The sequence below is a fragment of the Rhinopithecus roxellana genome, chromosome 18, assembly GCF_007565055.1.
Source record: "Rhinopithecus roxellana isolate Shanxi Qingling chromosome 18, ASM756505v1, whole genome shotgun sequence".
Taxonomy (NCBI): Eukaryota; Metazoa; Chordata; class Mammalia; order Primates; family Cercopithecidae; genus Rhinopithecus; species Rhinopithecus roxellana.
The window spans coordinates 47,054,005-47,070,058 of record NC_044566.1 but is presented as its reverse complement, the minus strand read 5'-3'; the positions used below and the strand labels follow the sequence as shown (position 1 = coordinate 47,070,058).

Below are 16,054 nucleotides of genomic sequence, written 5' to 3'. Positions count from 1 at the left end.
AGGGATATAGTAAATGTCATTGCATGAACTAAGTATGGGTAACACCATTATCTTCCCTCCTAATTGCAGTGATAAATATTGTTTCCTCTCCTTTCAAAATGCCAGAGCACTTAACTCTCTGGCTCAAAGTTTTACCTGAGCCTAGAGCCTTGACATTAAATTCCAGAAATAATGCCTTGGCCATTGGCCTCCATTAAGCCTGCTCTGTTTTAAAATGGTCAACAGCATGCTCTCCTTGGTTGGGGGCAGGCTGATTTTGTGCTTCTTACCTTCTCCAGGATGGATGACTAACTTCTATAGATCATTTAAAATCACCATAAACTTTACCTTTCGGAGCAGGCTTCGTGGTGGTTTCTTGTTCTGTTTCTGATTTCGATTTTAAAGATTTTACTGTTAAAAGGCAGAAGAGGGTGGCTATTAATGATTTAAACCTTACATTTTCCAGTGGATTCATACTGGGTATTTGGGGTCTCAGGTTCTTTCTTGGCACCCAAGGCTGGTCAATAGTTTGGGGGAACTGAGGCTGGCAGGTACAGCTGGCATATATAGATGCCCCACTGCACCCCAACCCCTTTTGCTTTGGTAAATCACTCTAGGATTGCAATAAATGAGTGGTCAGAAAATGTAACCCTGTTGTGGCCTTCTCCTCTGGTTACCATGAGGCTAGTTTCGGTCCTCAGGATAGCTGGAAGGGCTGAGGCAGGATAAGAGGAAGACTTTAGAGGTATCCCTCCTGCTGTAGGAACCATAGAACCAAGTGGCTCCAAGGCCATGTAGACACACAATGCGGTGTGCCTGTCACTGTACGAAGTAGCGTGTCTGCTCTGTGACCACGGGGTATGTAATGGGGACTGGATGGGAAACATGGGGATTGCCTAGGATAGATCTGCTAAGATTTGCAATGGGAAGCTACTGTATATATACATTAGGACTTTTGTAAGTTCTTGATTATGCTTGTTTTGTCTTCTGGAACTTTATGATCACTGTTCCTTTTTCCTCTTTCCCTCGTATTTGTCTTCCTAATCCTAAATGCTAAATACATGACAGACAGACAGACAGACAGACACATACACACCCTACATTCCATTCTTTTTTTTTTTTTGAGACAGAGTCTCACTCTGTTGCCCAGGTTGGAGTGTAGTGGTGCGATCTCTGCTCACTGCAACCTCCACCTCCCAGGTTCGAGTCATTCTCCTGCCTCAGCCTCCTGAGTAGCTGGGATTGCAGGTGTGTCTCACCACACCTGGCTACTTTTTGTATTTTTAGTAGAGGCGGGGTTTTGCCATGTTGACCAGGATGGTCTCGAACTCCTGACCTCAGGTGATCCACCTGCCTCAGCCTCCCAAAGTGCTGGGATTACAGGCGTGAGCCATCGCGCCCGGCCCATTCCATTCTTAATAGCGGGGACTAATAGGGCCGTGATGAAAAAGCCAAGTAAACTGCTCCACCAGCTTATGGGAGGGTCCTAAATTCAAGATGGACAGGGTATAAAACAAAAACAAAACCTTGTGTGGTGGCCTGTGGCATTAAGAGGACTTTGAACACTTGCCGTATCAGTCAGTGCCTATTAGTTCTTCAGCAAGAGGCTGGCACTTCTACAGACAAGGAGCTCTCCAATTTCAAGAAAACTCACTGTGCCATGGCACAGTTCTGTTAGGTATAATTTCTTTTCTTAAAATATTTCTGTAGGATTGCATTAGTGTCCTATTCTAGTCCTTCAGTCTGGAGTGTAAGACTCAGGTCTTGGTTTTGTGTGGCCGATTGTCAAATATTTAAAGTCAGTTTTTACATCTCAGAGTCATGTGTCTTCCAGACTTAACATCCTCCTTTGCTTCAGCAGTTCTTCGTGTGATATAGTCTGCAGTTTACTGTCCAGGACACCAGCCTTTCTGTTGAGCCCCCATCAAGCTGCTTCTAGTTCTTAGAGAGTGTGGTATCCCCCAAACTGCACATGCCATTCCAGGGATGGCACTCCAATGTGGGGCAGAGCAGGATGAAATCCTCTTTACATAACCTTTCAGTTGTATCTGGTTGTGTTAACTTTTCTGGCAGTGACATCAATTATACTATTGAGCTTGTGGTTGAAGAAAGCATCTAACAACAAGCAGGGCTTCCTCACTCTGCACTTCTCCAGCCTGCTGTTTTTGGGGGCCTGATAGCAGGATCTAATATCAATGACCAATATCTTTTATCTAGCTAATTCTGGTCCGATGTTTCTGCCTGCCAAAATCTTTTAGAATCTGATTATGTTATCCTCAACATTCAACAGCTTCAGGACATCTATAAGTATAAATATTCCTTCTAAATCTGCATCCAAGCCTATTATAAAAATTTTGTACTGGACAGAGCCCCACGGCTCTCTGCTGGAAACCGGGTCGACTCTGATCTATGAAACAGTATCGTGGAGTGCTGTTCAATCAGTTATTATTAGTGATGACATCATCTTACAGTAGCACCCACCTAATATATCTCTATCTTGTCCAGGAACATCAGGAAGCCTTTGGAAATGAAATGTCTCGTGGAATTTCACCCTATGGGGTTTCCACAGTTCCCTAATCTGATAACCTTGTCAAAAAGTGACCTCAAAGCCAGTATTATGTGATTGGCTTCTATTGATCTTAGGCTGGTTTCTTGTGGTCATTTTGCTCTCAGTATTTGTCCCAGATTGGTCACAGACTCATTTCACCAACTTCCCACAATTCCTCAAAAACCAGAAGCAAGATTAAGCTATTCTCTCACTATGTACACATTCTGGAGTATATTTTATCCAGATCAGGAGACAGCAGTTAGCATTCTCTTTTGATTTCTTTTCACCAATCTTTAGTTCCTGCTATTTCTCATCTAATTTTGTTGCACTCTTTTCAGTTTGAGGGTAATTTTTTTTACAGTGAAGTCAAAATTAAATAGCAATTGAACAACTTGATTTTTGCCTGAATCATTCATCAACACTACGCTAAACAGTATTAGCCTGTCTGTCTTGCTTTTTTTTTGGCTCAATTCTGTTTTAAATGGGCCTCTGTCTTTAGTTGCTGCCTGTGTGATCACTATCATTATTATTATGTTTTGGTAAGAATGTTTATCCTGGGATTGATTCAGCTTTCCTGACACTATTCTTAAAGTTCACAGCCATTTTCCTGTATTTATTGTTGAGAGCATCCTCGTCTTTTTAACCTCTGTATGTGATGTTTCAAAATCTGAGTCCACTGAAGGAAACACACCAGTTTGCACTTTTGAGAGCTTTCAGTCCTCTTCCCCATCTGATATGGTTTGGCTGTGTCCCTACCCAAATCTCATCTTGAACTGTAGCTCTTGTAATTCCCATTTATTGTGGGAGGGACCTGCTGGGAGATTACTGAATTATGGAGGCAGTTTCCCCCATACTGTTCTTGTAGTGATGAACAAGTCTCATGAGACTTGATTATTTTATAAGGGGAAACTTCTTTCCTTTGGTTCTCATTTCTCTCTCTTGGCTGCTGCCATGTAAGACGTGCCTTTCCCTTCTGCCATGATTGTGAGGCCTCCCCAGCCACGTGGAACTTTTTCTTTATAAATTACCCAGTCTCAGGTATGTCTTTATCAGCAGCGTGGAAACAGACTAATACACCATCTGACCTCTGCTTACACCTCTGCGTATTCTCAGCCACATTTCTATACACATAATGTCTCTGTGTACATATTTCTATCTACAGAGCTCCTTTCCTAAGAAGACTAATTTTTTTGTAGTAGTATATACCCTTTTATCACCATGATCTGACCTTGAATCAGATGAGGGCTCAACAACAATTTCACAAGTATTTATTAAATATTCATGCTTACTATGTGCCAAGCACTAAGTCTGGAGGATTTCTGTGAGCATGGATGTAATGCTCTGTGTTAGAATTTCTGGCTGACTTGGTTTATAATCCTGCTCTGTGCCTGGATAGATACATGAGGCCATAACTAGTCCTCCAGAGCATCTCCTCATATGGATCACAAAGCATTTCCTGTGCCTGTTGCAGCCTTTCCGTGTCAGACCTGCCACCCTCTGGAGTCATAGGTCCCAAGGATTTACCTGGGTATGTTTTCTTCCATATTTGGCCAAAGTCCTATTTGTCGAGAAAGACAGCCATGTGGAACACCATTTTTTACTCATTGTGGTTGAACAATCCCATAATAAAATCATGCTTTGGAAGAGGGAGCCTTGAAACCAATTCGTCTTAAACTAGAGGTTCTCCAGTTCCTCATCGTTCATGTCCCTGAGCAGCTTCTGGGGATCTGGTTAAGAAGCAGATTCCAGGATGTTTCAGGCAGGGGTTCTGATAACCGCTAGAAAGCTACATTTTCAGTTTTGTGCTTCCTGGTTCCTCTTTGTCGCCCTCTTCAGGCATGTGGCCAGCCTGTGGGCTGGGTCCACAGTGGTGTGGACAGGCTCGAGTCCCCTCTGTTGCATACCCTAGCCTTTTCCCATTACCTTTCTCCTCTCCCACATCCTTTCAAGCTTAGCATTGGCACTTGACTGGCAATTACTCAGTAAATGACTTTCAGAATCCTTCTTATGAATATTTAGATAAATGCTCAGATTTTCTCGGTGGTCATGCTTACTGACTTTGAGATAGTTCCAGTTCTTGAGGCTCTGTGGGAGCACACAGAACTGAAAAAGGTCCCCAGTGAACCGATGTAGCCTGTGGAACACTCCTCAGCACATGCTGGCAGTGTGTGCCTGTCCTCTGCCTCTCCATTCTCTCTTATAGGGTTTCTGCCTCCTAATTTCATTTAACCACATTGGAGCTACAAAATTTAGCAGCCATGGATAGGGGCAGGGAGGGGAGGTGACGGGGGAATCTAATTTACTGCTGCCATGACTACAGATGTGAAATAAATCTGTGAATCAGTGATGGATCGATCCCACTAACACTGGATTTAAATCATTAATAATGGCAAGAAATGCTATTTGGTCTTCCACCCCCAGGGTCCCAGAGTGAGGATTTCGGGGCTTAATTGGCTAGAGCATGAAGACCCTTAATGCAATTTTGCCAGACCCTCTCTTGTGTGTCTGAGTTATAGCCACGAAGGTTCGCTACATGGATAGTTTTGGTGGGTTCTGAATCAGGGCTGGCTTCGACCTCATGCTGAGACGGTCGGAGGTGGGCCCATGTTCCATTTTCCGTTTTCCACATGATTATCTGGATATGGCCTGTCACCCCAGGGAGCCAGTGTATAATCTGGGAAGAAAATGGCCTGTGTCCCTGAGGGAAATTGTGCCTGTGTTCATGTAGAACAAGAATAGGAAGATGAATGAAAAACAGGGGAGGAGACGGAAAGATGGAAGAAGCTATTTGTTTCAGCACTTTGCTGATGCTCTTTCTCTGAGGGGGGTCGGGGATGGGAGGAAATGGGAAGCAAGGCTAGGAGAGGAGTTAACAACTTACCCAAAATGAGACCTCAGAGGGCAACGGAAACAGTAGGATATCATTAGCGTGAGAGGTAATACTCAAGCCACAATATTTCACACGCACAAAATGCTGCAAGACCATTACTCCCCCAGCCCACAGAGCCCGGCCGGGCCTCGCTGACAGAGCTCAGCTTTCCTCACCGGCAGTTCTGCCATAGTGCCAGTCCGTTTGACTGGCCTGGCTCCTCCTGTACAATATCGGAAGCGACTCAGAAGACTCTGTGGCAGATTCAGAGATGGGAGAAGGGGTCATGGAAGTCAACGGGACAGTCAAGAAGTTAGTCACTTGAGAGGGGCCAGCATCTGGGCTCCTGCCAGAGGGGAGAACAGGAAGGTCAACTTCCAGACAGGGGCCAGGTTAGGAACCCCCCCTAAGGCACGCTAGGGGTTGAAGGGGTGCTCTTGACATCCAGACTCAGGTGATGGACGTCTCGAGGTTTGAAGAGATGAGCTGTGAATCATGAAAAATAGGCCAGTGTATCACTCTGGGCAGCAGAGCCACGCATTGCCACTACTGCTTCACTAAACCATGAGAGGATCTGTGGCTGCCTTCAAAGGCCACTGGGCCAGGTGGTCATAACTGACAGATGTTCCAGAACATTCTTCTTCTTTCCTGGCTCACAACCCTGCTTATTCTGGTGCCTCTCCCTGCCTCACAGTTGTTTTGGGCAGAGTGGAAAAGATACTGAATAGATGCTGCAGCAGTTTAAAATTAAGCACTGGGGTCTGTCCCTGCAATCGGCTCACCACAAACACCACCACCATTAAGAAGGCTTTCCAAAGGGCCTCAGGGCAGGGCACTGGGTGTGAGGTGCAGGCTCCACTACCTGGCAGCTTAGGATCAAGATGAATGACCCTGACACACCAACCCACACTGTGTTCTTTCTCAGGAGTCTCTGGCTTTTAACTAGGGGCAAGAAATTAATTCAAATGAATGAGAGGGGTCTTTGGGGTGTTTTGGTCCTGGAGTTATTTCATGTCAACTTACTCAGTTGGCAGAGACGGGCACAAGAAAAAAATCCCCAACATATAAATAGGTGGTGACTATGGTTGGTAGAAAAGGCATAGACTTTGGTGTCAGCTCTTGACACTTGAGCTTAAATGTTGGCTCTTGCAACATAGTGGAGGCACTTGGGGTAAGTTACTTGTTTGCTGTTACTCTTGCAGAGGAAGTAAGTTAGGCCGGTCCCCATCTGCACCAGGGAACTCAGTGTAGGGGCGGGGAGTGGGTTAAGGGCTGGAGTCTGGGTAAGGGCTTAGGCAAAGAGGTGGAGGGAGAGAGCAGAGGCTGTTTGTTCTAGCAGGTGGGTGCCCTGGGAAGGCTCCCTTCAGGGTCTATAGGAGTTATAGGCAGATCTTGCAGGTGCCTCTGAGGGACAAGTAGGGGAGCTTGGGTCTGTGCCAGCCCTGCAGGCTGGGGCTGAGCAGCTATGTTCTGAGGACACACCATCAAGAAGGGGCCCCTGGGTAAGTGGCCAGATGTTTGGGTCCTAGGTCAGGTGACCGCAGGGATTAAGAACAGGTGGATGCAGGTGAGTTCCTTAGGTCCATGGCAACTCTTGTCCTGCTCCAGGCCCCAAGGCCAGGTGAGTAGACTCTCCAGGGCCTCAGTTTCTTTAGCCTTCTAGCGAGATGATAACTGTCATACCTCACTCACCTGGTGCCCACTGGGACCACAGAAATGATGCCAGTTCTCATGAAAGGACTTAGAAAAGTCAAATCTGCCAAACAAACTTAGAGAGTTATCTCATAATATTGGCTTCTCTGGTCATTTCCACTATCAAGTACATTTTCCCCCATACACTCTCTGTTGTGACTGCTCCAGGCTGGATCATCGCAGGGCCTTCTGAGGTTCCTGCCAGGGCTCACCTCCCAGGAAGCAGAACCGGGTTCCAGTCGCCTGGGCTGAACACTAGCCCCATGTTCCATTGCGATGGAGAGGACACAGGGTGGAGACATTGGATCCTGGATTCTGGGGAGTTGGACTGCTCGAGGCCTGCTTCTGTGGTGCTTTAGCGAGGGGAGGGCCTGGCATGTGCCTGGAGGACCTTCAGTAAATGGGGAAGTGAGAGAGGGAGCCGCTCCAGGCCTGGGGTGGCTGATAGTCTTTCTGTTTATAAGGGACACATGACACGCTTGATCTGTACCTGCTATCCTTCCCCAACCCTTGTCTCTCACACATGTGCACATGTGAATGTAACACTTACTGCCTAAAGGAGTCTGTGGAAGGTTTGGGTTCTCAGCTTTCTCATGTGAAGAATATCCTGGGCCTCTCTGAGAACTTGGAGGTCCAGATCTGGCCCCTGGGGACCCAAGCCTGATGTGGACACCAGGAAGGCCCCCCAGGGCCTCTCTGATCCTCACAGCTCTCCATGGGAACCCATTGGAAATCCCCTCAGCTGAAATATGAACAAAGGGTTGGCTGGGTGTGTGTGTTTGGAATAAAGCTGACCAGGAATCCTGACTCTTGTTCAGGGTGTGCTAAGTTTTCTACCTGGTGGTTCATGGGGTGCAGAATGGAGGATGACATGGATCTGCGGCACTTACTGAGAGTGTGCTGTCTGCTGGCCACTGTTCAGCCTCCTGCTCAGTAAATATACATTTCATCCTCACCAAAACCCCGTGAGGCTGGAACTCTTCCTCTCCCCATTTTACAGATGAAGAAACTGAGGTACAAGGAGATTAAGTGGCTGCCTGGGTGGAGGAGCTGAGCTTCAAACCCAGGCAGTCTGGCTCCAAAGCCCCAGTTCTCAATATCTTTAAGGTGGTCACATCACTGTCGGGCCCCTTCACTGTGTCTGGCCACATTGCTTCACTTGCTTTGAGTGTCAGCGATTGGGGTGAACAGGGGCTTTTGGAAAGCCACTCCCTCGTTTGTGCATCACCTGCAGTGGAGTTACCTGTCAGAGGCCTTGCAGCGTCCCTGGAGGTGTGCAGAGGGGAATAGAACTGGAGTGGGGCTGTCTCGCCGGGTCAAGGGACAGCCCTGCGTGGGAGCCCTGTGCCCTCAAGTTGTAACGTATGGGTCCCCTACTTGGCAAAACTGGGATTTCATTCCTGCTTCTCGCCGTAACTAAACTGGCCCTGTGCTTTTCTTAGATCTAGTGGAGATAAATTATCCTTTGGGGAGAAAGTGTAGGGGACAAGACAAAGAGCCAAGGACAAGGCTTGTGGACCCTGCAGCTGGGCACATAGCAGGCCCAGCGTATTCCACAGAGGCACACTTATTCCACAGATACTTCATTGACCGAATAGTGTGTGCCAAGTCCTGTCACAGGATTTTAATGAGTATTCACTGAATGAGAATTCAGGCCTTGGAAATATGCCTAAACCTATTCTCTTCCTGGACAGACTGCACCTTCCCTTGGGGGCATTCGTTCATCTGCTTCCCTGACAGCACTGCTTGCGAGCCCTTTGCAGTCTCTCCTGGTTGAGACCTTCTCCCCAGGCTCAGACAACCTCTTTCTGACAACCTCTTTCTGCCCCTTTCATCTCTAGTGGTTCTGAGCACCCAGGACTCTGATCTTGGGACCCACCCCTCCCCTGTGAGTGACTGTGTGGCAGAGGCAAGCAGGGTTGTAACTTCTGGGAGCCCCAGTAAACTTCTCCTTCCTCCCCTACTCCATGCCATGCCCCATCTTGGGTTCTCCAAGGGCTGCTGAAGCATTGTCCCTAAGCAGGAGTTTCCACCTGATTTATCCCAAAAGAAAACTATTACCTTGCATCACGAAGAAGCATAGTTTGTGATGAATAACTTGCCTTGGGTTCTATTGGAAAAAAGAATAAAAAACAATATTGGCAAAAAAGCATCTTTCTATTTAAAAATGTGTTGTTAAGTACGTGGAGAGGGCCCTCATTATAGAGATTTTCTATTTTTACTTTTCTTTAGTAGTGTCTCTTAATGGTTTCCTTTAAAAATTAGTAGGTTGAAATTTTATAAAATTAGTGAGAACTCAAGAAGATACTTTTCAGGCAATCATGGATTTTGGAAATTCGAGTTTGCTTTGCTTATCTCTATGGTTATCCCAGAAGCCTCCCTCTGTCTCGGGATGAAGGACGTCTGTCCAGCAGAGGTGACTGAGGTACAGGGCATATATGTATTTTAAGAATTAATTTTAATTTTAGAGGACCTGCTTGTGTCCCCGTAATCACCTGATTGTTTGCCTTGAGTGATATGGCATCAAGAATTTCTTGTGCACTTGGGATAAAGATAAAATATGCCACCAATTCTGATAATACAAAATGGCAACAGGGGAAGCAATAGAGAAACAAGAACCAGAACATTTGCATTGGAAAAGGAAATGTGAACACTTCCACTTATCCATAGCTTACCCATGCAACAAAATAGTATTGAGGAATATCCCTTGGTTATTAAAATGATGTCTCTAACAATTAAGCAACATGGGCAAATGGTGAAGTTATAATACTAAGTTACAAAAGTAAAATACTACCTTGCATAGACAGCATGTTTAAAACAGTAAAAACCAAACCACACAACAAGGACCATCACTATCACAAATGCAAACAATGGCGGCAAAGAGACAGAATTCAAATCACTTAAGTGTGAATTAGCTTTATTTATATTTGAATGTTCACAGGTTGGGGGATGTCTTTCTACTCTTTACTTTTCAAATTTTTCATTTTTTAAAGGAACAAGAAGATTTTTTTTTGATGTCCCTTTTCTAAAATTAAAATAGGTACACAACTTATTAAAAAGCAGAAACAAAGCATGAAAGGAGGAAGGAAGGGAGGAAAGGAGGAGAAGCCACTAGAAGAGGAAAGAAAGTTTGGGAGCCTGTCCTGGCCGTTCTAATGATTTTCTGGGACCTTGGGGTAGTCACATACCCTCTTTCTAGCTCCAAGTTGCTCATCTGTGAAATGGGCAGGAAGAGAAAATGGTTGGGACAATTAAAGGAGATAGAGATTGTGAAATAGACAATATGCACCCTATGCCATCAGACTATGTTCCCTAACTTTCACTGGGACAACACACATACAGAAAATAATTCTGTTCTTTTGGGAGCACAATGGAGGCATTGGCAACTGGCTGTGGGCCTCAGCATCCCCCCGTCCCCCAGTGGTTGACTCAAGGTCACAGAGGTGAATGTCCTTGCATGAAAAGTTGGCTGGCTTTCTCATCTCTGCCTTGTTAGTGTCTCTTGCACCTTTCTTCTGAAATTTCCAGAATTGCTAGGTTCCCTGTTGGAAATAGTAGTTGGGACACCAGCTCTCAACTGGAAATGGCAACTGAATTACAGCATTTAGGCCAGACAGCATTTGGAGCTGCTGAGGAAGAGCTAGCAGGGTAAAGAAAATAAAATTCGATGCATTATGTATATCAAAAGATGAGGCAAAAACATGATGAATCAAAATCAATGTACTGTGACATCTCTATAGCATTATTTGCCACAAGGCAGAATTTATCATTAGGAATGTCTTGGGTACTAAAAAAACTAAAAAGGGTCTCATTGTGGGGTGGTTTCACTCTACAGTATGTTCTATGGCAGCAGGAGAGCAATGTAGCCTGGAGGCTCATCTAGCACCTCTCTTCTTGTAAGATTAGAAGAGTATTTTATACTTACAATTGCATGGTACAGGGGAGTTTCAAAGCAGTTTCAGATATGTTACTTCATTTACTTATTGCAACCCACTGTGAGAAAGGTGTTTTTGCACATGGGGAAACTGAAACCTAGAGATGATAAGTGACATGCCCAAGGTCTAGGCCTCACTGTGTGCTCGGTTTTCTGATTTGGACACCACAGCACTCACACCCATGTTGTGCATCCAAAATCTGAACTCCCCCAGGAGGCCAATCAGATGCAATTAACCAATTCTTCACTGGCAGTTGATGCTACATTTATATTCAAGTTGCTCACCTAATTTTACTGGATTTCCCCATAAACTTTGGGAGGAATCAACCCTTTAAGGAAGAGAGGTGGGTGGAGGTTGTTAGTCTGATGTAACCTGATTTGTCTAGGGCTGTGGGAGTCTCCAAAGCTGACCGGCCTGTAGGGTGGATGAATGGAAGGTGTAGATCCCTCCCACAGCCTGGTTCATTGTGTCTCATCTTTTGGTTATGTCCATTTCACAAAGCAGGTAATGTGGCTAGGGGTGTGTGGCCAGTCACAAGTCAATGGCAAGGGAATAATAATACATCATGTAATATAATAATACTTACAATGGCCAACACTTTCTTAGGCCTAAAATGCTATGTGCCTGGCATATCTCTTAATGATTTACCTAATTAAATCGCTTTAATCCTCCCACACATCCTATGAGGTAGGGCTAATGCTGTTCCTGTTTACAATGAAGACAACCAAGGCATGGAGAGGTTAAGTCACTTGCCCAAGCTCATGCAACTAGTGAGAGGGAGAGAGCTGGCTTTCAAACCTAGGCAGTCAAGCTCCTGAGAGAAAGGAAAATGTGCTCTTCATGACAGACTCCTATCTGCTATTAAGTAGATAAATAAATGGCACTCAGGCACCCCCTTCACTGTCTGCTCCTGTGGCAGACATCACTAGTTGATCACAGCACTCTTTGCTGCTGAGCCCAGACAAGGCCTCAGAATTCTTCTCAATGTCGTTTTCCACTAACCTCTAGTAGTTAATGCATCAGCATGAGAGATGAGCCCATTTGTCATATCTAGGGCTCATTTTATAGATGCCAATTAATTGATAAGGTTTAAAAGAATTTGTGTGCACCCATGTATATGTGCATGTGACTGGCTCTAGGAAGTGAATATGATCACTTGATTCAATTTACATGTACTGAGCATCTGCTATAGGTGAGGAAGGCACTCTTGTTAGTCACTGAGGTTTAACACAAGGGTAAACGAAGTTATATCTTAAGGGTATTAGGAGAATATTCTAATACAAATATTGATATATATTTTTTGAAAAGTTAACAAATTCCTTGTAAATTTTTTCTTAACCTGTTTTGTACAATCTGTCTTGAAATCCTAGAATTTCATAAACCAAGACATTCTTTCATGAGCCTTGAAAGGCATTTCAGCATCTCCCTAGTGTTTCTTCAGTGCCTCTCCAATTTTTGTTAGCAGGACATTTATTTTCAAAGTGTTTGCTTTATACACAGTTCCATTCGCTTGACAGCATTGTGTTTGTCCTACTCTAGTGGGTAATATATTTACTAAGATCCAGCACATAGAGGGGACATGTTAAGAATGCTTGATTCATACCGTGCAAGAGAAAAAGCCCTGAATGCTATTTTTCAGTATTAGAATTACATTTGATACTTGAACAGCAGGGATATTAGGATTCCAAGAGAGAACTTAATGGTAGAGGCACACAGAAAAGAGAGTTTCCCAGCAATAGCGGAATTACCTCTCTAATGCAACAACTAAATTTCCAGGAGGGGAGTAGGAATCAAGGATGGTACATCTGATTTGAGGGAGAGGGATATAACAGTAAAATGCCTGTGTGGCTGCTGATAACACCCAGCTTTTAGGATGTAGGTTGAGTGTAATCAGATTTTTAGGAATTTAAAAATTCAGGTTGCCTAGGATGCTTGCAGTTGGTAGCAGAACCAGAAAATAGAAAAATAGTTTAGTTCTACTTATAGGCCAGAAAAATAGTTTAGTTCTACTTATAGGCCAGCATGAAGATGATGTAGGTGACCTGAACCTTAACATTTCTGTACCTAGTTGAATATGGCCATGCAGTCACAACATCAAGAGAAGACACTGCAGGGACATATGAGCAAAAGCACATTAATCACTGCCAGCAAACAGCACAAGGAGGCTGCTGCCAAATAGTAAAACCCAACATGAGGAAATGCTGCCAGTTGCTGAAACAGTGTTGAAAAAACTTTAGCCCTTGGATGAGAAAAATCACTCTAAAGTCAAATACTTACCCCCAGACTAAAATGATTCCTTTAAGGGGGATGAATGGGTATCCTGAGAAGCATACCAGTGTCTGTTGACCTAGCAACTGAGTGTAGGAACGTATTACAGGAAATAGAGATCTCTGATAAAACAGTTCAGCAAAATGCCATTTTAAAAAAGGAACGAAACATTGGAAGCAATAAATGGTCAATAATAGAAGATTGATTAAAAATATTATAGCTTATCAACACAATACAATGCGATGCAGTCATTAAAATGATTAGAAAGCTTAATATATTAAATGTACATAATATTAAATGTATTCATATATGTATAGTGTTTATAATATTTATATAAATATATAAATAAGTGTATCTTTAAAAGCAGGTTACAAACACAAAATAAAGCTTGATCCTTTTACAAAAGTGGTGTGTATATGTGTATATATATGTGTATATAAATACATGTATGTGTGTGTGTACATATATAGAATAAGTCTGGGGAAGATATAATCACAAGTGTGGAAAGTGATTATCAAATCTGATAGTCAAGTGGCGGTGATTTTTGCTTTCTTTCTGCTTATATATAGTTTCTTTCTTTCTTCTCTCTCTCTCTCTTTTTTTTTTTTTTTTTTTTTTTTAAGAGACGAGCATTCTGTCACCCAGGCTGCTCAAAATCCTGAGCTCAAGTGATCCTCCCATCTCAGCCTCCTGAGTAGCTGGGATCACAGGTGTGTGCCACCACACCTGACTAAATTTTAAAATTTTTTTGTAGAGATGAGGTGTCGCTATGTTGCCCAGGCTGGTCTCAAACTTCTGGCTTCACACAATCCTCTCGCCTTGGCCTCCCAAACTGCTGGGATTGCAGGTGTGAGCCACTGCTCCTCGCCTGCTTATATATAGTTTCTAAAGCATCTGCAATGAATATGTATTGCTTGTGTAATATGAAAAAGGAAAGATACAAATAACAATTATTATTATAAACAGATGGTTTATGTTTATGAAGTCTTCCTGCCTGCTTTGTTGGTGCAGTGCTTTGGGGCAAGGCTATTATATTATAGTTGTGAGCAGAACTTGGTCAGTAAATGAGTCTTCCTACCTGTCAGCACCATGGATATGGTTGACAATTTGTGCTCTGGCTCTGTCTCAGGTTTGTGCTTTTTTCCTGGGCATCCTGGTAAACTAGAGCTACCATCCTTTGGGAGGCCCTCCTCCAGATACTCATCCCCTTCCAGATACTCTTCTTCATCCAGACCTTCTTTCCCTTTCAGATACTTTTCCTGCCATAGATGCTCTCCCTCCTCCAGATACTCACCTTCTTTCAGATACTTTTTATACACATTTTTTCCATCCAGATTCTCTTCCTCCTCCAGAGCTTCTTCCTCCTCCAGAATCTCTTCCTTTTCCAGAGCCTTTTCCTCTTCTAGATACCATTCCTTCCCCAGATACTCTTCCTCCTCCAGATACCCTTTCTTCCCCAGATAATCTTCCTCCTCAATATACTCTTCCTCCTGCAGATACCCTTCCTTCCCCAGATACTCTTCCTCCTCAATATACTCTTCCTCCTCCAGATACTCTTCCTTCCCCAGATACTCTTCCTCCTCCAGATGCTCTTCCTTCCCCAGATGCTCTTCCTCCTTCAAGTATTCTTCCTTCACCAGATTCTCTTCCTCTTCCGGGTCCTCTTCCTCCTCCAGATACTCTTCGTCCTCCTGAGACTCTCCCTCTGAAGAAAATGGAGATTCATCCTGTAGGCTTTCCTCATCTAGTTCTACTTCAGTATCCTCTTTCTCTGAAGGTAAGGTCTGTGTGGAACATTGGGGAGTTGTGGGAGGGTGAGGAGGTGATGCTCCTGATAACTGATTATTTTCAGCAGACATGCTGGGGAGGTCGTAGGTGGTGAACTCCTTCTGCAGCAGCCAACGTCACTTTATCATCCTGTATCCAAGAAAGGAATAAAATCCTATTAACCAGTAATAGCAACTGCATATTGATTTAAACCCATTTTTGTTCACTTATTTCATTCAGTAGTGTTTGGAGGGTTCTTTAAGTATGCAGATCAGTACCTAGTGGCCAGTGAAAAAGGCACAAGAAGAGGGAATGGAGGCTTACCCTCAACGAGCTGGGTGGGGAGACCACACCTGAAGGCCAGGCCTTTGAAATTGCTGCACAATATGAAGTCAACGGGGAGGGCTGGAAAGCAATCATTGTTTAGTGGTGCTATTGCTAGAGAAGATTTTTATTTTTCATTAAGTATTTATTGCCACAATAAATAAGACCGAGACTGTCTTCCAGGAGCTTGAAATCTGGGGAGAAAGGAGTCACAAAAAACAGATTTCTAAACACAAGTGACCAACACAGTGGAAGGGTTCCCACAGCGTGGGATGGACACAGTGGCTGGGGTTTCTGGTCAGTTAAGGCCCCTGTGGTCAGAAGTCTGTGGGGTATGTCCTCATGGCTACCACATGCACTGTCAGTCCTGCCCGCAGCACCATCTGCCCTCAGCTCACCAGGCAAATGCTACATATGTTTTAACACTGAGCATCTTGACTCCTCCATGAAGACTTCCAGACTCCCTCTTCTGCTCCATCCATGCCTTCTTTTTTTTTTAATTAAAGTAACTATTTTGCTATATGAAATTGTTAGCACATTTGTCCTTCCAACAGTATAAGCTCCTTAAAGGTGGGTGGGGTCAGTGTCATTCTTTTTTGAAAATAGATTTTGAGTTCTTCCACTCCCCCTCCTCTCCACTGTGGCCCACTGTGATTCCCCATGGTGAACACG

The 16,054-nt window shown here is 44.2% G+C and overlaps 1 protein-coding gene across 1 annotated transcript in view; it reads right to left on the bottom strand.

Moving 5' to 3' along the window:
* ERICH6B (glutamate rich 6B) overlaps positions 1-15,150 on the bottom strand; it is a 58,092-nt gene extending 42,942 nt beyond the window's left edge. The window contains exons 1-4 of the mRNA XM_010368048.1: positions 14,586-15,150; positions 9,150-9,198; positions 5,573-5,742; positions 328-390 (exon numbers count right to left, since the gene is read on the bottom strand). Coding sequence (XP_010366350.1) covers positions 328-390; positions 5,573-5,742; positions 9,150-9,198; positions 14,586-15,150 — 847 coding nt within the window. The remainder of the gene's footprint in view (positions 1-327; positions 391-5,572; positions 5,743-9,149; positions 9,199-14,585) is intronic.
* Positions 15,151-16,054: the final 904 nt, after the last annotated feature.